Source organism: Hemitrygon akajei, chromosome 22, assembly GCF_048418815.1.
Source record: "Hemitrygon akajei chromosome 22, sHemAka1.3, whole genome shotgun sequence".
Taxonomy (NCBI): domain Eukaryota; kingdom Metazoa; phylum Chordata; class Chondrichthyes; order Myliobatiformes; family Dasyatidae; genus Hemitrygon; species Hemitrygon akajei.
The window spans coordinates 55,143,175-55,171,036 of NC_133145.1; the positions used below are offsets into that span (position 1 = coordinate 55,143,175).

Consider the following 27,862-nt stretch of genomic DNA (forward strand, 5'->3'; position numbering starts at 1 on the left):
GTGAAATACCACAATTTCACTCTTCCAAACTTTAAGGAAAGAGTTAAATTTGCCGGAATTCATATTTGTTTCCTCCTTAGAATGTATAAAAGTGTGTAACACAAAATGGTGGTGTAAGTCAAAATTGTGTCAGCTTGGTATTTGGGAATGTTTTGAGAAAGTGAGTGTACCAGTGCACAGGCTTGAGGGTAGATAAAGATGAAAATCATGCTCTCCTATGAAAAGAGAATGATGTGGAATTGCAGGTATAGCTTGGTACTATGACTGAATGGAAAAATACAAAAGGAGGAGAGACGTTCTTAAAGGTATAAAAGGGCTGCGTCTTTGTTCAGGAATGATCTTGTTGGAGTTGTCATTAGTCCCGAGGCAGATTTACAGAGAGAGGGGGAGCAGTAGAAATTATTCTGTAGTTTATTGAAGTGGCTAATATGTAGTTTTCAGTATAAGTAATAATGTCTTTGTAACATTCAACACATGTATAATCAGAAAAAAAGCAAGGAATGAATTTTAAAATATTTTCATTGCAAAACCCTAAACCTTTGAGAGACTGATCAAAGCATTCCCACCCTGCTGCGGCTAAGTCCCAAGACATTTCCAATTATTAACAATGCCAGGAACATGCCCTTGTGTGATCAAATGCACAACTATGTCAAATACAGGTAAAGGTTTTCGCTCCTAGTATTGTCAAATAAAATATCCACCTGCTGGCTAGATCATCTCTCCTGTTATCTTATGGTATGTTCTTTAGAAATGGTGAAGAATAAATATCATGTACACTGTAAAGGGATTTACTCTATTCGTTTAGAATAAAATGGTACATTTATTTTGCAATGCTCTTTTTAAAAAACAACAGTATCAATAAAAATTCCAGAAAATGTTTAACATTGGATTTGGAGTTGCTGCAAATCTATGCGGTTCATCTGTCCCTTGCATGATATAAACACAACACCGTGAGTAATCTCTTTACACCATCATTTCAAAGAATATTCTTGCAAGGAAATATTAAACACACACTTATTAGAATTTGGATAAACTTGGATTCCATAGAAAAACACACAAGGTATCTGGATTGAATGCAGAAGTTTAATTTGAGGCACTATTTCATGGAAAACAGTTTCCAATAAGATCATGGCCAAATTCAAATCAATGTTAAATACTTTCTCTACATATTGACTAGAACTTCATTTGACAATAGTTTCAGATAATTATTTTTATTGTCTAGGTTAAGGATATTCTAAAAACAGCTTTGACAACAATGGCTGAGGATTCTCGTAATCAAGTTTCTGAAACGGAGTCAAATTCTGTGCAAAGACGCCTGAGAACTGACTTACTAATATTGTGCATCTCTTGCATGTATGATCTTGAATGGTCAAATTCTGCATTGGCTACATTTTGTGACTTTTTCAGTGTTCACCATTTACCAGCAAATGAAATCATAAAGGAATTCAAGACTCTTAAAGAAAGCTTCTATTTCAGGGATAGGTAAGGACTATATAAATTGTTCAAAAACATTTAAATATATATCTAGCCATTCTACATGTGTAGCCTTAAAGTTGGTTCTCCTATTTAATTATAACTTACTGTAAATAATTGAAATTTTGCAAGGTAAAGAGTACCAAGGTGTAGATAAGGAAAGGGGAAGTATAATATAAATGTAGTCTAGTGAGAAACATAAAAGTGGAACTAAAATGTTTATAATGATTAGAAGAATTAAAAGAATTGAGGAAATTATCCATTTCCCTTACAGACCAATAGGAAATATTGAAGGTTTGGGAAATGACAGAGATCTCACATCCATTTTTACAGAAAAAGAGAAATTGTTGTAGAAATAATGAGGAGTACTGTTCTAAAGTAAATGAGAACTTGTAGATGAATTTAAAGTAGAATCTGGCCACGCAGTCCTAAGTGTGCAGGGAGTAGAGTAGGGTGCTTAGAGGATGCAGCCTTGTGGAGCACCAGCGTTTGGAGTAATCATGGCAGAGCTGTTGCTGCCTACCCTTACTGATTTTTTTTTAATTTATAGGATTGTGGAGGTGCTATTGACAACAATGCATAGATGTATTGACAACAAAATAATAAAATGGGTGCTGTTGATTCCTGTTTTCCATTTATTCTATTTTCCATCTCTTGGAATGAGCCCTGATTTTATGGACAATAGTCAGTCAGAAGACAACTGGGCTGGACTTAATGGACTTCCAGTTATTAATTTTAGAGAAAAAATTAAAGATGATACCCAAGGGTAAGTAGTTTTTGAGTTACCTGTATGGCAATAGATGCATCAGATGTTATGCAGTACAGTGGATTCTGGATAATTGGAGCAGCCACTTAAAGAGTGAAAACAAACTGAGAAAATTGTCGGGATCCCCTTCATTTATTTGGGGCACTCTGCTGCTTGATTGGGGCAGGAGACTTGTCAAACAAGTTCTAACTAGCATCAGTCACTCGCACTTGTGTGGCTGTCAGAAGCTATAGTGTGCTTAGAGCGAGCAATTTTTAATTAAGTGTCAGTTGTGTGTTTTTGTTTTTAAAAAGATGATTTTTTTTGACACTGATGGCTGGTGAGGAATAAGCAGTAAGACAAGTCGAAACTGTTGTTCACTGCAGTTTCAAGCATTCAGACTTATTGATGCCAGAAATGGCCAGGAGTGAAAATGAAACAATTTCACTACAACAAATTAGGAACTATGAGGAATTTTACAGTCATCTTGAATGTTACAATGAAAATTAAGATTTGGAGGATGCAACTCTCAATAGCATTGTGTTATAAGAATCCCCCTTGTAACAATGATCAACGAAGCACAGAGAGATCTGTATTTACCGACAAGTATCTTTATTGTTTAAACTAACAAGTATGTGAATTAATACACTAAATACTGCTAAGTTTCCCTGACTCTCCTGAATAGTCAAAGAATAGCAAAGGTATTACCCAGGCAAAGGAATCTACGCAGGCCGGGTGTTCTTTGTAGTCCGGATTCACTTACCACGTGTTCAGCGTGGGGTTGCTCATGCTTGCAACTGCGATGGTTATCCTTCGAAGTTACCACTGTCAGCACACACAAAGCATCCACTTTTATATCCATTCTTATCAATTCAAATATTGCATTCCTGTGTCATTGGCTACAGGTCATGTGTCTGACCTTTAACACCTTGTTATTGGCTCTGCTGCAAGCTAGCATCCATTTATTGCCCTCTTCCCAGCAAGTGACAGTTGATAATTTATGGCACTTTGTTCTCAATCAGCATCACTCCAGGCAGGCACCAACCTGAACATTCACAAACCTGCATGTTATATCCAGCCAAACAACATCTCACAAATAACGTCTTATTTGGAAATGATCTCCAGTCCGTCAAATTACCCGGAGCACTATTGTGTCTTGTTTAAAACATTGATCAAGCCAAGTACTTCAAACTCACAAAATGGAGAACAGAGTGCCTTCACAAAATGGCAGCCTCTATCCCCACTCACACTGCAAGAACAAAGACAATTTGTCTGCTTCCACTGTCCTCGATTCATTTGAATTCACTGATTCATAGACTGTTGTTCTTTCTGGCCAGCAGTTGTATGAAGACAGTTCTTTATCTGCATGAGGTAACTGCACTGATTTTGTTCATTGTTTACATCAGATGAATTCCTCCAGCGATAACTATCAGGAATTAATAGTTTTATAGTATTGTAGTAGTATTAGTTGTTCTAATTTGTTCTGTATTTCACTTAAGTACATAATTTGTTACTCAGTTTGTCCCTTTTTTTATACCACCTTTAACTATTTCCATGAAACTTTGGCTAATTGGGCCAGCCAATTCATTGGGCCAAAATGTACTGTTTACGATGTGTCCTAGTTAACTGGAATCCACTGTATATTTGTCATATTTACTACTAAATAGTGCTTTGTTGTGACAATAATATCCATAATTTAAAAATGTGTGATATTAAAAAAAGTAAGAATTCTTCTCTGACGTTTTATTTAATCGTAGGATTATTTCTTCATGTGTACATGGGTGTTTTCAAGGTGCTTTGTACAAGGAATGTTGTATTCAACCTCTAAATCATTTTCTTCAGGGAGTTTCTGGATCTCGTGTACAAAAATAAGCATTTGATGTCAGTAGATAGATTTTTAGCTCGTTCTTGGTTCAGCTTATTACCATGGAAAGCTTTGCCACATTACTTGAAGATCACTTCTGATTTGCTTGATGTTCTGCAAGGAATCGTTCACAGATTGAAAGATAGCTGGATTCCACATGAGAAGGTCTGTGTTTGTGGAATATTATTGCTTACTATTCAGAGCAAGCCAATGAAAGTGAATTGAAATTCCAAACCTCCACATGAAGTGAAAATGTATTGGACATTATGATCTCCCTTTGAGCTGTAACTCATTTATTTTTAAATTGGGTCTTGATCAACTGCTTCTAGTTCTAAGACAATGTATAAAATTTGTATAATTGATCATTTATAAGCTTTTACATTCTTTGCGGGTAAACTTGTCGCAAGTTGTTTTCTCTAGAACTTGGGCAACGTTTCATTTGGCTCATTATTCTGGTTCTTAATTTATGCTGGTTCAGAATTAGGGTCAGTTCATCAGTATAAAAATACACTGGTTTCTGACCAAGCTTGATTTTCCATTTACTAACATTGTGGGCTTCATGGGTACAAATTGCTTTCTGTTTTTGCCTGCTTGTGAACAGTGATTCTTATTCAAAACTTAGTCACTGTAGGCAATGTTGACTATTTGCTAAGCAAGGCTTTGCCTTGGACCTCATTAATCAGTTATCTGAAGAAAATTGTGCCAAAGTACCCCCTCCATGTTAGAATGGTGTGAGCTGGCAGATCTTGGCAAATTTGAGCAACCCCAAGCTCAGTTGAAGATCCAGATTAACATGACTTGTTTCTAAAGCATTTCTGAAATACTTGATTTTTTTAATCAATCGAAACAAAACACTTCTCTAAATCAAAATACTACATGTCTTATCTAAAAATGAACGATTCACTGTGCAAAATAACAAAGAAACTCAGCTTTGCTTTAATGAAAGTACTATCAGTACACAGGAATTAGTTTTCTGTTCAAGTAATGTACACAGTTACAGGCTACTTCAATGTTTTCAATTAACTTACACTGTCATTTGTTTCTTTTGACTGAATCCTACAAACTCAAAATTCTAAATCTTAAGTGAGGCTGAGACATAAAATGAGATAAACTAAGCTGCCTTTCTTCCCACTCTGTCTGCCTTTTACCCCATCTAACACCTGCCAGCACTTGCTCTACCACCTCCTTCTACCTATTTATGTTAGCCATTGTCCTCTTTCTTTCCAGTCCATATGAAGAATCTCGACCCAAAGTGTCGACAGTCCATTTCCCTTCACAGATGCTGCTTGACCCACTGAGTCCCTTAAGCACTTTGTGTGTTTGTCCAAAATCTTCACCTTTTTATTCCTAATAGCACTTCTATCTTGTGCACTTACTGTCTTTCTGGGTTATCATCATGTATCATTTGTTTACCTTTTACCTTGACATCAGTTTATTTCTGTATCTGTAACTAGCTCTTCTATTGGCTTTTTCCCTGAAGATCAGTTCTTAGTGCCAAGGAATTTATCTTTATGCACAGATACTTATTCTTTGTGATCAGTATTTATCCTAAATTAAATTAACTGCAAATATGCCATGTCAACAAATTGGTACAATAGCATGTATCTCTCCTTCTCATGGACTTGCACATGTTAATTTAAATATTTGTTTCTTTTATCATCTTTGTGACTTTGTTAAAGTAGTCATTCCAATAAATTTGATCAAAGCTTGCCATCATCACTTGCAGTTACATTCAGACTAGTTCTTAACGAGAACAAATTAATGAGAAAGACGTATGTTAATTCCTGCAACTCTTCCTGTATTCAAAGCAAAAGCATTGAGCTATAGCAAACTCTAAACTTTACAGACTATTATCTGTAGATATGATAATTTCAATTTAAACAACAATTGCTGGATATATTCTGCAGTTTGGACAAAATTTGTGGGGAGAGAATCAGTTAATGATTTGTATTTATGGAAACAAATCAAATAAATGAGATTTTGATGAGCGGAAGCATTCTGAACATTCTATAAATGTTGCTTTTCTGGTAAATATTTTCAGATTTTGTTTTACTTTATAAATGATTGTACCTTTGTACTTTATTTTAAAGGGTATTTTTATAAAAAGTACTTTTGGATGTTGTAATCATTCTTTTTTCTTTCTATTTGCATGTTGCTGGATTCCTATAGTCATTGGATTGTGTTTTGAAACTTGCAGAAGGAAATGTGTATAGTGAACAGAACAGGTACACAAATTCTCTTCTTTAAACCTAAGTTATGGCTATATGTCTATAGAAATTTAAGTGTTTAATTTTAGTAGACGATTAGCCATGAGGCACAGATTCTAATTAGGAACCTAGAGTGGTTAGTTGAATTTCTTGTATTTATCTTGATGCCCAGCATAACCAACTTCACTCAGAAAATAATAAACAGATTGTTCTTAATTTCAATATATAGATTTCTGTGCATTTTGGAGTTATCAAAGATAAAGTTGGTCACCAGTTGATTTTGTGACTATTTAAAAAAGCAAGATTCCATTCACTAACAGTAAAAATATAATTGATTAATTGCATGTACTTTTCTGGGATTCTGATATGTATAAATAATCATTAGAAATTTTCCAAGTGATGAAGCTTTCTAATATGATTATAGCAATAATTGCTTATGTATTTAATCGTGAGCAGAAATTTTAATGTATTTCCACATCTAGGGAAATGCGTGACGGATATTTAAATGGATGTATAAAAGCCAGCTTGAAAATCCATGAAACCATATGTAAATCTCTGAAAAAAGTGACCTCTACAGAAACCATTGCCACGTCAATTTTGCTGATGAGCAAACTAGCTGAGTTAAAAAAATATTCATTAAAGGTATCAATAAAAACAAATCATTGTTTGCCATTATAATAATTTCTGATTTAAATGTATTGAATTTTAATGGATTTTTCTGGAGCTAGAATTGTCTTCTTAAATATTGTGTGAAATGTTGGTGTATTTTATGTAAAACTTGAAGATTTTAATCTTATTTTAATTTTGTATAGATTGGAGAGCAAACCTTTTTTAGAATAATGAAGTGGGATTAGGCAAAATAAATAATAATTACATTTCATTGCACATTTAATATAATAGTGCTTTAAGTAACCAGTGGACAAAGAAAATGAAGTTTTTTTTAAAAATTTAGGTTGCAAGTGAGAAATCTCAAAACAAGGAAGGTCAAGAAATGCTAAGCACTGACATGTTATTAAAACTGACTTTGAGAACTACAAGAGAATGGCTGAAGACTGTCCTCACTTCAAATTTACTACAAGGCCGAGATATTTCTCTCAATCAGGATGAATTTCAAGTAAGGGAATTTTGTAATAAACTACATAGGTTTAACTGTAAGAATTTAGCCTAATGGGACTGAATGACATTTATTAACTGGTGTTTTGAATTTGATGTTCAAAGTGTCATTGAGTCGTACAGCATCTGGAGACAGGCCATTTGGCCCACCATGTTGTGCCAGTCAGTGACCATCCTTCATATTAATCCTGCCTTCCAGCACTTGGCTTGTTGCCTTTTTGTGTATAAACAATTTAAGTGCTCATCGTCAACTCTAATTTACCACTCTCCTAGGTTGTACTGTCAACTCCTGAGTGAAAAAGGCACTCCTCAGATCCCTTTTAAGTCTCTTATAGCCCTCACCCTTAACCTAAGCGTAGTTTTATTCACCTCTGATAAGGGGAAAGGTTTTATGCAGACTACCCTACCTATACCCACCATAATTTTATATATTATATCCCTTTTTTATCTCTTCTGTTCCAAGGAAAAGCCTCTTAGTCTCCCCAGTCTCCCCTCATAACTGAAAACACTCTTTCTCATTTCTAGTGAATCTTCTCTGCCATCTCTCCAACATTTCTCACATCTTTCCTGTGGTGTGGTGTTCAAAACTGTATCTGAATTGTGCCATCATATCCAAGTTCACGAAATCTCAGATCATTTCCTCTTCCAAATATATTCCTGCATTCCTGCATTCAAAACAATATTGGAACTTAAATTTTGTCAATACTCCATGTGTGAAAAGGTTGAGTTTTTAATATGCTAGATGTTCATTGGCTTGTGGATGTTCCTTTTTGTAGTAGTTGGGTGATTGTCTAATTTGACATTAATTTTGGGCAGTAAGATGCTCAGAATCTTTGAACTTCACAGGAAAGCTTAGTTGCCACCAAGGCCTTTGTTAGTTTGAAGCACTGGTGCTCAGCATGCAGCTGCCAACAAGATCTTTCTTTCCGACCCATGAGATCAGTCTGTCCATTGGCAATGTGGACTAGCTGGATGGAAGGTCCTATCATTGGCTCAGCTTCTTTCTATGCGAGTAACACAGTTTTAACACTGCAGCTATGTAAAATGTAACTTTCTTCATTGAAATTGGCCACATTTCAGAACTTAAATACGCAGCTGATCTATTAATTAAATAATACTGCTGATGACAGCTTGTAGTCTTTGATGATAGGTGCAGTATGAAAGTACTTAAATCATTACAGCCAAATAATCAAAGCAAGGTCAACATGATGTGTATGCTTTCATCCTCAAGTAATTACCTGAAGTCAATTGAACTGGATTAATAGATAGATAGATAGATAGATAGATAGATACTTTATTCATCCCCATGGGGAAATTCAACATTTTAGCAATAAACTACAGTTTATCTCACAGTTTGTCTCACTTATTTGCATTGGATAGGTTCCCAACCCATATATCAATCATCTTTGTACTCACCTGCACATTTCGCTTGGCATTATTATTGAAAGTTGATAATATTGATATGAAAGAGTTGTCTATTTTTTAAAGGTTAATTTGCAGGTTGAGTCTGTGGTGAGGAAGGCAAATATGAAAACAACAATGTAATGTTGAGACTTAGAAAGCATGGTGAGGTCTTACTTCGAGTATTGTGAGCAGTTTTGTGCCCTTATCTTGGAAAGGATGTGCTGAAACTGGAGAGGGTTCAAAGGAGGTTCATGAAAATGATTCCAGGATTGAGTGGTTTGTCATATGAAGAGTGTTCGATGGCTTTGAGCCTGTATTCATTAAAATTCAGAAGAATGAGGGGTATCCTCATTGAAACCTATTGAATGGTTAAAGGCATTGAAAGTGGATGTGGAGAGGATGTTTCCTATAGTAGGAGGCCAGAGAACATAGCCTCAGAGTAGAGGGGTGTCATTTTCGAACAGGGATGAGGAGGGAATTCATAAGCCAGAGAGTAGCGAATCTATGGAATTCGTTGAGACAGGTAGCTGTGGAGACCAAGTCTTTATGTCTATTTAAGGCAGAGGTTGATAGAGTCTTGATTGATCAGGGCATGAAGAGATATGGGGAGAAAGCAGTAGATTGGGGCTGAGAGAAAATTGGATAAGACTCAGTGAGCCAAATGGTCTAGTTCTGCTCCTATGCTCTTAAATATTAATTTCATGCAATCAAGCTTCCCCAGTATCATCTTCCTTCTCCATTGACCCACAACATGCTGTCTTCTATTCAGTCTCGAGCCAAGATGCCCAAACAATATCATTCCTATCACAAAAGCAGCAGTTTTCTTCCTCTGTAATACTTTCTGGCATATTAAACATGCTTTTTTAAAAAAAGGATTATATGGGTCGGCACAACATAGAGGGCTGAAGGGCCTGTACTGTGCTGTAATGTTCTATGGTTCTATCTGCTACTATCTCCATCCATATTCTGCCATTAGTGCCTTTGTCATTCCAGTGTCTTAGTGGTGCTGTCCTATTCAGGCACAGATCTAATCTCTGAAAATTGCAGCTTATCCAACACTTTTCTGTCTGCAACCTTGCTCATATTAACACTGATCTCCTGAGAACCATTGGCTCATGACCCTTATTTGCTTCAAATTTGCTATTCCCATCATAATTATCCTACCTTTGTAGCCTTTATTCTCTATTTCTAGAGTTGTTTCACTCCTGTCCATTGTTTTATACTAACCTTTAATATTCCTTTGGCACACCATTGTTACACAGCTGCTTATGGTCCAATCTTCAAATTCCTTCCCAAAACCACACCAAATCCCCTCAAAACACACTTCTTGAGTCAAGCTTTGAGTTGTTCCTTTACAATAATCCCACTTTCAGCACTGTTTTTGCCCTCTATTTTGTGAAATACTTTGGGACATTTCACAATATAAATATTAGCTGCTGTTATCAGATAATAGTTCTTAATTATGCAATCTGATGCCATTTGATTGCTTTTAACAGTATGGAAATAAAATTATATGTTTCTAATCTTCCACTTATAAAGGTATGGGCCACCCTTATAACCTTAAACCTTGGAAATGATGAATGGGCTTCTTTTTGGAGTGAAGGACTCTTGAGTGATCTAGAAGGACGGATGAAGAAGGTAGTGTATGATGTTAAATGCTTGAATGTCATGAATATAATCTATTAAAACCGCTACTTATCAGCTTCACTCCACCTTTGCTAAACACTGGGGTAACATTTAATTTCTCTCATCAAACCTATTGTCTGGCCCTGGTGCATTCATGGCAAGAGAACGTATTCAGCCTATTCACCTATAGCAGTAAGGAAAAGATGGTGTCATTTGTATATTTCATGTGCACTTCCCCACAGAATTTCTGAGTGGAAAATGAAATCAAAATGTGGTCATATGTAATGTTTCATTTACAAGCCAGATAACAATATTCCTGGTAACTGCATCACAAAAGATATTTTTTTCCTGATTAAGCTGTTGTGAAATATCTGAGAAGTAGAAACATGTTCTTGGAAATGAAAATAAATCATAACAAAAAATTGCCACTGTATATTAATGAACATTGAACATTACCTCACTACTTTTTTATTGCACTACTTACTTGAACTTAAATAGTTAATAGACATATATCTTACTGTAATTTATTTATCATGTATTTCATTGTATTGCTGTCGTAAAGTTAACAAATTTCATGACCTAGGCAGGTGATATTAATTCTGATTCTGATGCACTGCGAAGTGAGAGATTACTTTTCAGTGAAGAATGTATACGTAGACTTTGAACTCTAAATTATGTAATTTTCCTAGAATATTATTTGTTTGAAAGCAGTTTGTTTATTTTTTGAAGTATGCTGCACCCATTTTGTTCTGCATTTTTTGTTTTGTGCTTTTTATAATCTGATTTTGGATTAAATAAGACAATAACAAATATTTTTATTAGGAAAAACCAATCCATCAGATTGAAATCTACTGCAAAAAGATTGAGGAGTTAAACCATTTTCAGCCTTCGATTGCAAAATGCTTTGAGAAGTGTGCACTTGATGCTGCTCATTCTATATGCCAGGTATTGTCATTGTAAAACTGTTCTTAAAAACTTAGCTAATATTCATCCTCTTAAAAACAGACTCATACTTTATAAATTTACCCTTCCAGAACAAGTCTGAACAACAAATTTTAAGTAGATTGTGGAATTACGATCTAAGCAAATTTGGAAAATTATTATCAACAATAATAGAAAATTCCTGGGAAAAAGCTTACAATGGAATGTTTTTGGAAGATACAGATTCAGTTCTCAAACATTTACTTAACTGGTCAGCTGGAAAAACTATCTTTAAATTACACGGTACGGTAACAATTATAATATATTTTATACATTTAGTTAAATGTAAGAAATCATGGCTTGACACTGGCATAGCTGTTCATTCAGATCATTATATCTCAGGAACCATTTTGCCATCTGCTTATGGCTGTTAATTCTGCCCTGAGCAACACAAATTTATCAATGAACTACTTGAACCAGTTCCAGTTCCATTTCTGTTTCTTTTCCAATTCTGATAAAAGGTCATCAAACTCTAAACTCTGAAACATTAACTCTAAATTTCAGAGGAATGGGGAAACAACAGAGAATGAAAGAGAAGGATTGTGTTAGCATAGAGTATAGATGATCATCTCCAAGAACAAGGGAATAAAGGAGGAGGGGAAGGGGGAGATTATCATAATAAGATTAGAGTAATAAAGAAATGCAAGTGGGGAAGAAAAGGTAGGCAAGGGGGTGGTACAATTTAAAATACAATCTAGTTGTTATGTCCTGCCTAATTTGGTTTGTTATTTTATTTCTAGTTTCCAGATCTCACTGATTATTTTTAAATTTTTTGTTGTTGCTTACTTATTATTGCATTGTTAAGCAATTAGCTTTTGCCAGCAAGTCAGTCATTTTTATATCGTTTGTACATTTCATTTAGTCACTATTAGTTAGAAGCACTGTGTCAGAAGTTGAAGGAATTTTAATCAATATTTTGAATCTATCTTTCGTGAGAACATGGGGAAGTACTGCCCTCCTCCTCAGTTGCTTGTGTACTGTAACCACCTTCAAACTACAATGACGCAGGACTTAGAAAAGTGAGGAAATTCTTGATCGAGGTCAGATAGTAAAAAGACATTCTCAATGGGGATTCCATCTATGATGGATCAGATACTAATTCCGCTAGCCCCAGCATGACAGAAAGTTAAAATGTCAGCAACAGAGAAGAGAAGCCTTGAAACCAAGTCAGTGTGTTTATTCTGTTCACCTAGATTATCTAGACAGTCTAGTAGGTCCACAGCAAGTGTGGCAGTGCTGGAAGCCCGTGCAAGGGCTGAGTTAGAAGTAGAGAAGACCTGCCTGGAAGCCACATTAGAGGCTCTGCAGCATGAAAAAGAGGCGGAAAAAGTTTCAGCCGAGGCTAAAATCTTTGAGGTAGGCATGGAGCAGCACTATCTGACTATGATGATGTCAGATCAAACTCAATATGTCATTCAGCTGAGAGGACCAAAACTGTTCAAGACCAGTCTGCTTATGCTTATACCCACCCATTAGTAGAGAATGAAGACTCAGACAAGCCATTCAAGATTGAAGGTGGGTGGAGGAGGAGATCTCTTCTTTCTCAGTATAACACCCTACAACTTAACACCTTCTACTGAAACGGGACAGCTCAAACTTCAGAACAGAACCTGCCTCCCTCACATGCTAACAACACACACAAAATGCTAGTGGAACACAGCAAGCCAGGCAGCATCTTTAGGGAGAATCCCCATAGATGCTGCCTGGCCTGCTGTATTCCACCAGCATTTTGTGTGTGTTGTTTGAATTTCCAGCATCTGCAGATTTCCTCATGTTTGCTCCTTCACATGCTTGTACTCATAATGACCAGACACACTCACTTGCCCATAGATATGAAAAAGACATTTAGTGATGTAGTGGTAGACTCCAAAGCTCATATGTAATGGGATAACACAGGTAGTGACACTACTTAGCCTCAACCCACACCCCAAAGAAACCCAACATGTGTGTCACGATGTGTCAGAAACCCAACATAATTACCTGCTGACATCTGGACTCATCAAATTTGATGATAAACCAGAAAATTACTGGGCTTGGAAGTCCACGTTCTCCAATGCCACTAAAGACCTCAACTTAAAGCCTACTGAAGAACTTGACCTACTGGTGAAGTGGCTTGGACCCAAGTCTACTGAGCATGCAAGAAGAATAAGGTCAGTTCACTTCAAATACCCCATTGCTGCTCTCAGTTTAGCCTGACAAAGACTGGAAGAGTGCCATGGATCCGTGGAGGCAATGGAGACTGCAATCTTCAACAAACTCAGGTGCTTCCCCAAGATTTCTAGCAGGGAGCCCCAATGTCTGTGAGAGCTAGGGGACCTGCTGTTGGAATTGGAGGCAGCCAAAGTTGAAGGATACTTACCTGGCTTGTCTTACCTAGACACTGCGTGATGCATTAGTCCCATCTTGGAGAAACTCCCCTTTAGTCTACAGGAAAAATGGATTTCACAGGGAACCAGATACAAACTGGAAAATGGAGTCAGTTTCCCACCCTCCTCCTCCTTATCTAATTTCACCTGCACTGAAGCTGAAATGAGGAACGACAGCAGCTTTAGTTTATCATGACCTCTTCCAGCTCAGTATCACCTAAATCAGAGAAACCTGTTAGAGGCCCTGTCATGGTGCACAAAACTGAGGTGGTCAACACTGTCCAAAAGGCTGACTAAAATGTCAGAAGATGCCAAAAAAAAATAGTGCTCTCTAAATCAGAAACCACACCCTCTCTGGAATTGTAGAGGCTTCAGGGAGAAACCTTTAGAGAACTGAAGAGCCTTCATTAAAGAGCACTCCATTGGTTTCTGGTGCTGTTCTTTAACCAGTCACCAGGTGAGGGACTGTAATGCTATCATCCAGTGCTCTGAATGCGACAGTGGCAAACACATTGTTGCTTTTCATGTTGGCCCACCTCCCTGGTCTGTGAAGAAAAACACAAGCATCTCCTCTCAGCGTGGCTGTGAGGAAGATGAATTCCTTCCTCTCTAGTTGCCAACTCTTCCTGTACTAAGGTCTGTAGGGAAAGCCCCACTAGCAAGTTATGTTCAAAGATCTGCCTCATCAGTGTTTACCCAGAAGGCTACTGTAAGAAGAGGATGAGGAAGTATGTTGTCTTTGATGATCAGAGCAACAAGTCTTTAGCCAGATCATCTTTTTCAACGTCTTTAACATAACTGATGACGCCTCCCCTTGCACGCTTAAGACATATGCAGGTGTCCACAGATGTTTGGGCGAAGAATAAGAGGCTTTATTGTTGAAACTGTTGATGAAAAGACTTGTTTAGCTTTCCCCGTGCTCATTGAGTGTGATGAACTTTTCAACATGAGGAAGGAAATCCCCACTCCAGAAGCAGCGACTCACCATCCTCACCTCAAGGCCCTAGCTAGTAAGATACCATCACTCGACCCTGCTCCTGCTAGGAAAGGGCCTCCAAATGCACCTTTGCCTAGAGGTTAGCACTTAGGTGGGTCATGGTAGGAGACGTCTGCCTAGGGAGGGCACATAAACCCTCAACTATGAATGTCTTCAGATTTAGCATTCTAGAAAACAGGTGCCCCAGTCTCATGGCTCCTTGCCTTGGCAGCATCCACATCAAGGAGAGTTTTCGCCAGTCCTAGCAGCCTTCCACCTCTCCTACCTTTACCACACAAAAAAAGTTTGGCAAGCAACACAGCAGGAATTGTGAATCTGTCTTTGTCCATAGAAAGCATGCCTACAAACTAGCTCCTTTAATTGATGACTTTACTTTCCTGAGGGTGATACTGCTCCCTTTCCGTAGCAAGCAGGCACCTCGCTTCACTTACACGCATGCTTAAGAAATGGCCACAGATAAAAGAACAGTTCATTGAATTCAATGGGCATGCTGACGTGACTCCATCCCTGATGACTGCTGATATTTGTCTCTCTTTGGGGTATACCACCCACAAAAACCCAAACAGATGAGAGTTTTCCTTGATTCCAGTGCTCGACATCATGAGGTGTCTGAATGATGTGTTGCTCATGGGACCCATTACCGTTTAGGGTGTTGCTGCAGTTTAGGAAGGAAGCAGTGGCTGTTACTGCTGATGTCCAACAAATGTTTCATTGCTTCTCACACCATAAGACATAGGAGCAGAATTAGGCCATTCAGTCCATCATGACTGATCCTGGATCCCACTTAACCCCATACATCCGCCTTCTCATCATGTCCTTTGGTGCCCTGACCGTTCAGTAAACGATCAACTTCCACCATAAATATACCTACAGACTTGGCCCTCACTGCTGTCTGTGGCAGAGCATTCCACAGATTCACCAATCTCTGGCTGAAAAAATTCCTACTTAGCTCCGTTCTTAAAAAGTCGCCCCTCAATTTTGAAATTGTGCTCTCACCATAGGAAACATCCTCTCCACATCCACCCTATCTAGTCCTTTCAATATTCAGTATGTTTCAATGAGATCCCTCCACATTCTTCTAGATTTCAGTGAGTACAGGTCCAAAGCTCCTCATATGTTAACACCTTCATTCCTGGAATCATCCTCATGAATCTCCTCTGGACTCTCTCAAATAACAACACATCCTTTCTGAGAGATGTGGCCCAAAACTGTTGACAATACTCCCAAGTGCGGCCTGACTAGTGTCTTATAAAGCCTCAGCATTACCTCCTTGCTTTTATATTCATTCCCCTTGAAGTAAATGCCAACATTGCATTTGCCTTTTTTTAACCGTAGACTCAACTTGTAAATTAACCTTCTGGGAGTCTTGCACGAGGTCTCCTAACTCCCTCTGCACCTCTGATACTTGAATCTTCTCCCTATTTAAATAATAGTTTGCATTATTATTCCTTTTACCAAAGTGAATGATCATACATTTCCTAACACTGTATTCCATCTGCTACTCTTTTGCCCATTCTTCCAATTTGTCTAAGTTTTTCTGAAATCACATCACTTCCTCAGTACTACCTACCCCTCCACCTATCTTTGTAACATCTGCAAACTTTGCTACAAAGCCATCAATTCCATTATCCAAATCATTGACAATGTGAAAAGTAGCGGTCCCAGTTCTGACCCCTGAGGAACACCACTGGTCACTAGCAGCCAACCAAAAAAGGCCCCTTTTATTCACACTTGCTGTCTCCAACCTGTCAGCCATTCTTCTATCCATGCCAGTATCTTTCCTGTAATGTCATAGGATTTTATCTTGTTATGCAGCCTCATGTGTGGTACCTTATTAAATGCTTTCTGAAAATCCAAGTAAATGACATCTGTTGCCTCTCCTTTGAGGAAGTAACAAGCAGGGTGGACAAAGAACTCCCAACAGATTTGTCAGGCAAGATTTCCTTTGAAAGAAACCATGCTGAATTTGACTTATCATTAGTCTCCAGCTACCCCGAAACATTATCCTTCATAATAGACTCCAACACTTTCCCAACCACTTTTGTCACAACCACGGATTCAGCAGCACAGTAGATAACAGCAATTGCGCTTGTGAATTTGGCACGTGTGAGCTAATTATTATTTAACGTGGTAGTATTTAGCTCCATATTTGTCGTTGTAGTGCTTGTTGAGACTTGGACAGAGCATAGGAACGCTCTGCTGCTGTTTTGCTTTCGGCCTTCCCTGAGATATTGGACTTTCAAGTCAACTGACTCTGAAGACTAGCCATATTCGTTTAATATTTAGATGTTCTTTTCAGCTGCAGTGTAGGCTTCGTGTTTCCTTTGAGAGTTTTAGTTAATGGCCCTGTTTGGCCCGGTGTTTATTGGTTGTTTTCCATTTAACACTGTTCGTATTAAAATCTGTGGACTATCAACCTGCTTCAGTGTCTCTCACTCTGCACTTGGGCCATAAAGCCCTGTAAAAGCAGGTGACAACTTTCCTCTCTTTTGTCTTTCTTGCTTCCTCAAGAGTGGAGTGATATTTGCAATCTTACAGTCCTCTGGAACCATGCCAGAATCGAGTGATTCTTGGTACAAGAAGACCATCAGAATTTTCTGTACTCTTTATGGTACTGTAACAATGACCCTAATGAAAAAATCACGGAGTTTTGGATGCATGTGCACGTCTTTGGTAACATCTATCTCTAGTTTCAGAAGAGCTGCTTTGGAGAGTGTGAAGGACTATGGAGAAGATGCTAGACATTTTGTTGACAGGAACTTCTATGTGGATGATGGCCTAGTTTGTCTCCCTACAGAGAAGGAAGCTATTACTCTCCTCCAAAACACCCAAGACATGCCAGCCCTTTCCAACTTGCGATTGTACAAGATTGCGTCCAAAAAGGTAGAAGTCATGAGTGTATTTCTTCCTGGCACGAAAGGTTTGAAAGACCTGGACTTGGGTGTTGACTTTCCTCCCATTTGGAGAAGTTTAAGCGTAAGTTGTGATGTTACCGAAGATGTGTTTACCTTCCAGGTGTCATCAGTGGAGGAACCCTACACTAGACGTGGGGTTTTGTCTGCAGTAAGCAGCCTGTTTGATTCACTTGGATTCGCTCTCGGACAGTTTTTCCTTAGAGAACTTACCTTGGAGACCAGTGACTGGGATGCTCCTCTGCCAGATGAAAGTTCTGCCGTATGAAATCAGCTAGTCTAGAGCAATGGACATTTATCCCTACTGACCAGAATCCTGCTGATTATCCACTAGTTCCACCAGTGATCTAGACACATGGTTGACTAGACTAGCATTTTTGTTCATGTCAGCTGAAACGTAGGACATTTTTCCACAATTTGACCATATTGACCAGAATCTGATGCTGAGATCCGTCACTTGCCATGCTACTAACATCTTCATCAATTGGTTTAACCCCAAGCACTTTGAGAAATTCTGAAGTTGGCAACCATTGTCATATGCTGCAGCAAGGCTAATGCATATTGCTAAATCATTTGCACAAAAGAGCAACTGCAGGGGATGGCACATTTGCAACAGCTCCTGCTCCCTAGATGAATTGGTCAAGCAAAGACCATCATCATCTACAGTCTGCAGCATGTCTTTAGAGAAGAAATGGAATGCATCCAAGGAGGTACCACCATTCCTAAGCAAAGTTCACTCTTCAGCCTGTGTCATTACCTTGACGACTGGTCTGCTGAGGGTTGGAGGGCATCTGAATGCCAGTCTTACAAGGGATGAAACACACTGTCTCATCTTACTTGATGAAGAGATATCACAACTCTACTCCTCCGATATTACCAGGTCCAAGGGCGGCACTTCACAGCGGGTGCTCTGAGAGCTGCTGGACTGTGGATAATTGGGGGAAAAGGATGTGCCAGCAGCATACTTCATCAGTGCACAATTTGCCAAAGACTGTGGAGGAAGATTGAAAATCAGAAATTGAGCAATTTACCTGTAGACTGCCTCAGCACTGAGCCTTCATTCTCCTTTGTTGTTTTTGGGCCATGGATGGTCTCAGCATGTCATACCAGGAGTGGTCTGGTGAGCAGCAAGCATTGGGTGGTGATATTCACGTTCATGAGCATCAGGGCCATACATATAGAAATCATCGAGTCACAAGATGCCTCGAGCTTTATCAATGCTTTACGATGATTCTTCTCTGTCAGAGGCCTAGCAAAACAGATCAGGTCAGACTGTAGGACAAATTTTGTTGGGGCCTGCAGAGAGCTAAAGATGGAGTCTGTTGGCAGCGACAAGAAGATCCAAGAGTACCTAAGCGACAAGGCGTGTACCTGGGTCTTTAAACCCCTGCACTCAACTCTTATGGAGGTAGTTGGGAGCTCTTGATTGGGGTCACCAGACGGATCCTGGACTCATGTGATGCTGAAGGTGGGTCCATCACAGCTTATGCATGTAGTATGAACCACATTCATGGCAGTAAACCTCTGCGATTGTGAGTGGTCACCTGTTGGTTTCTGTATCCACAGACCCTGGTTCCCCGCTCATCCTGTCACCAGCTACCCTTCTCACACAGAAAATAGGGGCACGTCCTCCCTAAGGAGACTTTGGGGAGAAAGATTTCCACTGTCAGCAGTGGAGGCAAGTTCAAAACCACGCCAGTACCTTTTTGGCACTGCTAGAAGCACAAGTACCTGCTTCTCCTACAAAGACGTGCAAAATGGCAGATGGAAAAGTGCAATCACCAATTGATCTTGTCGTCCTCAAGGACAGTCAAGCAAGATGAAACAATTAACACATGGGCTTGATTGTAAAGATTTTTTCCAGTACCAATGGGAGAGTAAGAAGAGTTGAAGTAGGGTAGCAAGAGAAGGGTCCTGCAAAAGCTTCATTTGGCCTATCTCTGGCATTGTTTTGCTACTTGCTGCAGAACATAAATGAGTTTAGTTGGTGGCATTTTTATGAATACGGGTGGGGAATGTTCTGTCTTCCTTGGTTTGGTTTGTTATTTTATTTCTAATTACTAAATCTCACTGCTTACTTGTAAGTTCACAGCTGTTGTTGATGACTGATTATTGCATTGTTAAGCAATTGGCTTTCATCATTGGGTCGGCCATTTTTATATCATTTGTACATTTCATTTGGTTGCTATTGGTCATCATAAGTTGAAGGAATTTTAACCAATATTTGAAAGTATCTTTTGTGAGAACACAGAGATACTGCCTTCTTACTCAGCTCCTTGTGCACTGTAATGTGTTGGTGAATAATAAAACTGCCTTTAAACTTCAACTATGTGAGTCTGGAGTTTACCTATCTGTCTTGTGTAAGAAAGCGGGGAAACTTTGAGCAAGGGTAGAAGGGCAGAGTTAAAAGCTATGTTTTCAATTTGCACTCTTGGAATGTAAGGATCACTCAGGAAGCTCAAAGTCGAAAAAAAGTCTTTAAAAACAGCCTTTTCTTTACCACATATTCTGGATGATGGAGAACACTTGGTAAACACACTCCTTACACACATGTATTCACGTAGACACAAACATTGGCATGTCATTCTGTTATTGTTGCGCTGAGTGCATGGACTTCATTTCTTTCCTGGTATATTCTCATAATGAGTCCAAAACAGAGCTGATGCTCAGGCTAGCTTTATGGTGCCTTTCCCACCAGGCACAGTGGAATATTCCATTTCTTTAGTAATGGGGATGTGTAAATGTGTATATATTGTTTGTATACTGTACTTAAGGTAGATATAGTATTATAACTACATTAAGGGATACATCATATTCTAATTCATGTGTGTCTTAAGTTAAATTGTTGGTAATTAAAGATGGTATATCCTAGTGCTGAATTAATAATAAAGGTCTCATCACCCTCATTGAGGGAGAGCTAGGAGCTGTCAGGAGTTCACACTGGACAAGGATAAGTATGGAACTATTATGGTGCTTTCTGGTAAATATCTCTTTGTAAATATTGGCAGTTTTCTTTTCACTTTTCCTAATACACAACCTTGCACTAAAGAACTAAGCAACTCCAGCCATTTTTCCTTTGGTCATAACTCACATACGTAACATTCTGTCTGATTAGCTTAATAGTTCTAGGACTTTCCATTCTTAGAATCCTAGAGTCATAGAAAAGCACAACACAGAAACAGGCCCTTTGGCCCATGTAGTCCATTGTGAACCATTTAAGCTGCCTGGTCCTGTTGTCCTGCATCTGGACCATATCCCTCCATACTCTTCTTATCCATGTAGCTATCCAAACTTCTCTTAAATGTTGAAATTAAGCTTGCATGCACCAATTGCACCGGCACCTCATTCCATACTCTCACCACCCTCTGAAGAAGTTTCCCCTCGTGTTCCCCTTAAACATTGCACCTTTCACCCTTAACCCATGTTGTAGCCCCACTGAACCTCAGTGGAAAAAGCCTGTTTGCATTTACCCTATACTCCTTATAATTTAGTATACTGGTGGGTCCTTCCATTTCTTATATATGGTTGCACTGCTAAAGAACTAACAGATCTAACACATCATTGATGCTCATGGGATTGTTCGATGTGGAAAGCCATGATCGCCCAAGCGTGTAATGCGCAAGGCACATGAAGAAGATATATGGTTGAAATGGTTTGGTCTTCCTCATATACTTAATCATATCATCATTTTGTCTTTGTTGTCCTGCACCATTCTGGCTTCATTCAAATAACTCTTATGCCCATCACCTCCAAGAGGCTCTCTTTAAATTTCTGAACTTTCTATTTTCACTGCCAATATCATATTAACTATTGCACTGCAGTATTGTGTTCCCTTATCTGCTACTCTGTATGAGTCCTCGTTTCATCCCAACCGCACCCTAGACTGTTTTATTCAACATTATTAAGGAGATGTATAATGGGGAGTAAACACTGCTTTTGTGGAATTCTACTGTACTTGACCACTTTTGACTTCCTTCAACATTCCTTCTTAACAGCCCCTTTATACATCATTATTCATACTTCATCACCAATCTCAGAATTAATCAAACTCCACATCATTAACTAAAACTGAATCCTCACAAATAGCAGTGATATATGGATTTACTTTATCGCTGCATCTTTTCAGAACTATTTCTGAATTATCTGACATCAAATCTCGAATGATACAAAATTAATTCAAAGTTTGTAAAGTTGGAAGCTTTATTTTGAGGTTTATTTTAGTACCTGTGTCCCTACGTAATCACAAACAAGAGAAAATCTCCAGATGCTGGGAATCCAAGCAACACATGCAAAATGCTGGAGGAACTCAGCAGGCCAGGCAGGATCTATGGAAAAGATTGCAGTCCACATTTTGGGCCAAGGCCCTTCGCCAGGACTGGGGGTTTAAAAAAAAGACAGTAAGAAGGTGTGGGGGAGGGGGGGGGGATGTTCACCACCATACAGGGCCCCAAACAGTCCTTCCTGGTGAGGCAGCACTTCACCTGTGAGTCTTTTGGGGACATCTGCTATATCCGGTGTTCCCATTGTGGCCTCATATATGTATATCGGTGAGATCCAACCTAGATTGGGAGACTACTTCGCTGAGCACCTACACTCCAACTGCTATAAAAAGCGGGATCTCCCAGTGGCCACCCAATTTAATTCCACTTCCCATTTCTATTCTGACATGTCAGTCCATGGCCTCATCTGCTGTTACTTTGAGGCCACACTCAGGTTTGAGGAGCAACAGCTTGTATTCTGTCTTGGTAGCCTCCAACCTGAACATTGATCTGAGCTTCCGTTAATGCCCCCTCCTCTCTCCATCATTCCTCACTCCCATTTCCCTCTCACCTTGACTCCTTACCTGACCATCACCTCCCTCTGGTGCTCCCCCTTTTCTTTCTTCCCTGCCCTTCTGTCCTATCAGATTCCCCCTTCTCCAGCTCTCTATCTCTTCCACCAATCAACTTCCCAGCTGTTTACTTCAGCCCTGCCCCCTCCCAGTTTCACCTATCACTTTGTGCTTCTTCCTCCCCTCCACCCACTTTCTTACTCTGAATCCCTATCTTTTTTTTCTCCAGTTCTGATTAAGGGTCTCAGCCCAAAAATGTCGACTGTACTCTTTTCCATTTATGCAGCCTAGCCTGCTGAGGTCCTTCAGCATTTTGTGTGTGTTCCCTATATAATTAGTTCATCAAAAAGTTGCCATAATGGGGTAAATCTTTTGAAGCTTGTTGTAATTTAGAAATGTTTGCAATGCAATTTACTTTTCTCTGGACAATATACCCATCTTTGGACCATTGTCACCTTTTCGAGCTCTTCATTGTTTCTACTGAGACTTGTTTCAGTTAAAAGCTCAAATTTTCTACCATTCTTCAAGCACCATAGCTTTTCAGATTTTGGAATACCATGCTCTAATTCATTCACACCCTAATTGTTGTTCCTCATTCAGCGATCAAAGAGTATTTACATCAGTTTGAAAATACATGTTCTCCTCACATCCAAGTCTCTGAAACGTAATTGACTAAGTCGGTGTTTTTCAGTCTGCTGTGTACAAGCCTACATGGAGTTTGTTAGATTTTAACAGTGGGATTCAGTTAGGACGTTCACATAAATGCATACCTCTAATGGATGTGCTATCTTTTCTGATCATGGGGCTATAGTAGCGTCCTTAAACCATTATCAGTCATACAATGTCTATAAAAAGTATTCACCTCCCTTGGAAGTTTTCATGTTTTATTGTTTTATAACATTGAATCACAGTGGTTTTAATTTGGTGTTTTTGACTCCAATCAACAGAAGAAGATTCTTCATGTCAAAGTGAAAACAGATCTCTACAAAGTGATCTAAATTAATTTTTTATTTTTATTTAAAAAAAATTTTTAAATTAGTTTTTCAAAACATTTTACAAAATTAAAAACCCCAAATCCCAATGAGGAGCATTAATACAGTGCAAAATTAAGCATACAATAACAATATGCTACAAAGGAAGCGAATTTAATAAAAAAGCACCTAAATTAAAGACAAGTGAGCTTAGTGTCCTCCCCAAGCCCCACAACACAAGAAAAAAACAACTCCAGACCAACCACCACACAATATAAAGAGTATAACTCAGGACACTCAAACTCCCAGACTGTGAATACACTTAGCAACAGAGGATAATAATGCCTACTACCAGAAAAAAAAGGGAGCTGAAAGCAAGGGACCGAAAAGAAGAGAAAAAAAAAAGAAAAAAAACCCTAGTCAAGAGGAAGGTTATGAAAGTACTCGATAAAAGGTCCCCAGACCTTATGGAACTTTAGATCCGAATTAAGAACTGAATAATGAATTTTTTCGAGGTCCAAGCAGGCCTTAATGTCGTTAAGCCATTGCGCATGAGTGGGCGGGGCAACATCTCTCCATCTAAGGAGGATCAAGCGTCTCGCCAAGAGAGAGGCAAAGGATAGTATTCGGCATTTGGTCGAACCCAGACATAAATCCGTCTCTCCCCAAAAACCGAACAGAGCAATTAAGGGGTTTGGTTCTAGGTGCTGATTCAGAATACCCGATAATGTAGTGAAGACATCTTTCCAGAATTTCTCCAAGCTAGGACAGAACCAGTACATATGGATGAGAGAGGCCACGCCCCTCTTGCATTTATCACAGAGCGGACTAATGCCAGGGTAGAATCGAGATAGTTTAGATTTAGACATATGGGCTCTATGAACAATCTTAAACTGTAAAAGGCAATGGCGAGCACAAAGGGAGGTTGAGTTAACCGATTTGAGAACTGAGTCCCAGCTCTCCTCGGATAAGGAGATATTTAAATCCTGCTCCCAGGCCATTTTAATTTTATCCACAGGGGCCCGTCGTAAGGCTGCTAGTTTATCTCGGATAATTGATATTAAACCTTTACCTAGTGGATTAATGGAAAGAAATAGGTCCATAGCATTTTTCGCAGGCATTTCAGGAAAGTTAGGAATTAAAGGAGCAGTAAAGTGTCGGATTTGGAGATATCTGAAAAAGTGAGCATTAGGCAGGTTGAACTTAACAGAGAGCTGCTGAAAAGAAGCGAAGCGATTATCAATGAAGAGATCTTCAAAATGTCTAATGCCCTTCCTGTACCAAACATGGAATGCTGAATCGTACGTAGTAGGTAAAAAAAGGTGATTATGTGCGACAGGGCTAGAAACGGAAAACCCCTGGAAACCGTAGCATTTCCTGAACTGAGCCCATATGCGCAAAGTGTGTCTAACGAGAGGATTAGCTATTGATCTGGGCAGACTGCTAGGGAGTGCAGAGCCAAGAAGTGCAGATATAGATAGTTCTTTAGTGGAGCTCAACTCCATTGCCACCCAGTTAGGGCACTCGGGTTGACCGTGGAAGAAAGACCAGAAGGCAGCACAACGTATATTAGCTGCCCAGTAATATAAGCGAAAGTTAGGTAAAGCCATGCCACCCTCTTTTTTAGATTTTTGGAGGTGGATTTTATTAATTCTAGAGCGCTTATTCTGCCACAGATATGACAAAATTGATCTAAATTAATTACAAATATAAAATACAAAATAATTGATTGCATAAGTATTCACCCCCTTCAAATCAGTATTTAGTAAATGTCAGCAATTACAGCCTTGAGTCTCTTGTGGATACGTCAATATCAGCTTTGCACATCTGGACTCTGCAATTTTTCTCCAGTCTTCTTTACAAAGCTGCTCAAGCTCTGTCAGATTGGGTTGCGATTGTGAATGAACAGCCCTTTTTACGTTCAGCCACAAATTCTCAATTGAATTGAGGTCTGGATTCTGACTTGGCCACTCCAGCACATTCACCAGGGAAAAGGACCTTGGTAATTGTGGGGATGATTTACAGTGGACCAAAACACTTTAGCATATAGACTAAGAAAGAGGATGTGCTGGAACTTTTGAAAGGCATTAATTTCGATAAGTTGCCGGGACCGCATGAGATCTACCCCAGGCTGCTGTGGAAAGCGAGGGAGAAGATTGCTGAGCCTCTGATGATAATTTTTGCATCATCAGTAGGGATGGGAGAAGTACCGGAGGATTGGAGGGTTGACAATGTTGTTCCCTTGTTCAAGAAAGGGAGTAGGGATAACCCAGGAAATTATAGACCAGTGAGTCATCGGTGGTGGGCAGGTTGTTGAAGATCCTGAGAGGCAGGATTCATGAGCATTTGGATAGAAGTTATCTGATTAGGAATAGTCAGCATGGATTTGTCAAAGGTAGGTCATGCCTTATGAGCCTGATTGAATTCTCTGAGGATGTACTGTAACAAAACACATTGATAAAGGTAGAGTAGGTAGTGTATATGGATTTCAGTAAGGCATTTGATAAGATTCCCCATGCAAGGCTCATTCAGAAAGTAAGGAGGCATGGGATCCAAGGAGACCTTGCTTTGTGGATCCAAAATTGGCTTGCCCACAGAAGGCAAAGGGTGGTTGTAGATGGTTCGTATTCTGCATGGACGTTAGTGACCAGTAGTGTTCCACAGGGATCTGTTTTCCCACCCCTCCTCCTTGTGATTTTTATAAATGAAGAAGTAGAAGGGTGGGTTAGTAAATTTGCTGATGACACAAAGGTTAGGGATATTGTGAATAGTCTGAAGCGCTGTCAGACTAAGTTACACTTGGACATTGATAGGCTGCAGAATTGGGATGAGAAGTGACAGATGGAGTTCAACCCAGATAAGAGTGAAGTAGTTCATTTTGGAAGGTCAAATTTGAAGGCAGGATATTATTAATGGTAAGACTCTTGGCAGTGTGCAGAATCAGAGAGATCTTGGGGTTTATGTCCTTAGGACACTCAAAGCTGCTGTACAGGTTGACAGTGTTGCTAAGAAGGTGTATGGTGTGTTGGTATTCATCATCTGTGGGATAGAGTTCAAGAGCCATGAGGTAATGTTACAGTTATATAAGACCTTAGTTACGTAGAACTCTAGTTGGAGTACTGTGTTCATTTCTGGTCACCTCATTACAAGAAAGATGTGGATATTATAGAAAAGAGTGCAGAGATTTACAAGTATGTTGCCTGGATTGGAGAGCATGCCTTATGAGAAGAGATTGAGTGAACTTGGTCTTTTCTCCTTGGAATGACGAAGGATGAGAGGTGACTTGATAGAGTTATATAAGATGATGAGAGGCATTGATCGTGTGGATAGCCAGAGGCTTTTTCCTAGGGCTGAAATGGCTAACATGAGGGGTCATAGTTTTAATGTGCTTGGAAGTAGGTACAGAGGAGATGTTGGGTAAGTTTTTCACACAGAGACTGGTGGGTGCATGGAATGCACTGTTAGCGACAGTGGTTTAGGTGGATGCAATAGGGTTTTTTTAAGAGATAGGTCTCTTAGGTACATGGAGCTTAAAGAAACATAGAGTGCTGCGGTAGGGAAATTCTAGGCAGTTTCTAGAGTAGATTACATAGCAAAACATTGTGGGCTGAAGGGCCTGTAATGTGCTGTAGATTTGTATGTTGTTCTACTAACTTTGTTGTTCTTAAGCCATTCCTGTGTAGGTTTGGCTTTATGCTTGAGTCATTGTCTTGCTGGAAAACAAATCTCCCAAGTTGCAGTTCTCTTGCAGACTGCATCAGGTTTTCCTCCAGGATTTCCCTGTTTTTTGCTGCATTCAATTTACCCTTTACCTTCACAAGCCTTCCAGGGCCTGCTGTAGTGAAGTATCCCCACAGCGTGATGCAGCCACCACCACGCTTCACGATAGGGATGGTGTGTTTTGATGATGTGCGGTGTTTGGCTCATGCCAAAAGTAGCATTTTGTCTAATGGCCAAAAACCTCAATTTTCATTTCATTAGATCATAGAACTTTCTTACAGCTGACTTCAGAGTTTCCTACATGCCTTATGGCAAACTCTAGCAGGGATTTCATGTGGGTTTTTTTTTTCAACAATTGTTTTCTCTTTGCCACTCTCCCATAAAGCTGCAACTGGTGAAGCACTCGGGCAACAGTTGTCGTATGTGCAGTCACTCCTATCTCAGCCACTGAAGCTTGTAACTCCTCCAGACTTGTCATAGATCTCTTGATAGACTGTTTCTGCATGGTCACTGAGTATTTGAGGATGGCCTGCTGTAGATAGATTTACAGCTGTACATATTTCCATTTCTTGATGGTTGACTTAACTGTAGTGCAAGGGATATTCAGTGACTTGAAAATTTTCTTGTAACCATCTTCTGACTTGTGCTGTTC

General features: G+C 39.2%; 1 protein-coding gene across 1 annotated transcript in view; it reads left to right on the top strand.

Annotated features, from left to right (window-relative positions):
* Positions 1-27,862, top strand: part of LOC140714747 (E3 ubiquitin-protein ligase rnf213-alpha-like) — a 194,113-nt gene that overhangs the window by 43,357 nt on the left and 122,894 nt on the right. Inside the window, exons 8-16 of the mRNA XM_073026278.1 lie at positions 1,223-1,482; positions 2,024-2,239; positions 4,061-4,247; positions 6,252-6,307; positions 6,772-6,931; positions 7,242-7,403; positions 10,346-10,444; positions 11,255-11,377; positions 11,467-11,656. Coding sequence (XP_072882379.1) covers positions 1,223-1,482; positions 2,024-2,239; positions 4,061-4,247; positions 6,252-6,307; positions 6,772-6,931; positions 7,242-7,403; positions 10,346-10,444; positions 11,255-11,377; positions 11,467-11,656 — 1,453 coding nt within the window. The remainder of the gene's footprint in view (positions 1-1,222; positions 1,483-2,023; positions 2,240-4,060; positions 4,248-6,251; positions 6,308-6,771; positions 6,932-7,241; positions 7,404-10,345; positions 10,445-11,254; positions 11,378-11,466; positions 11,657-27,862) is intronic.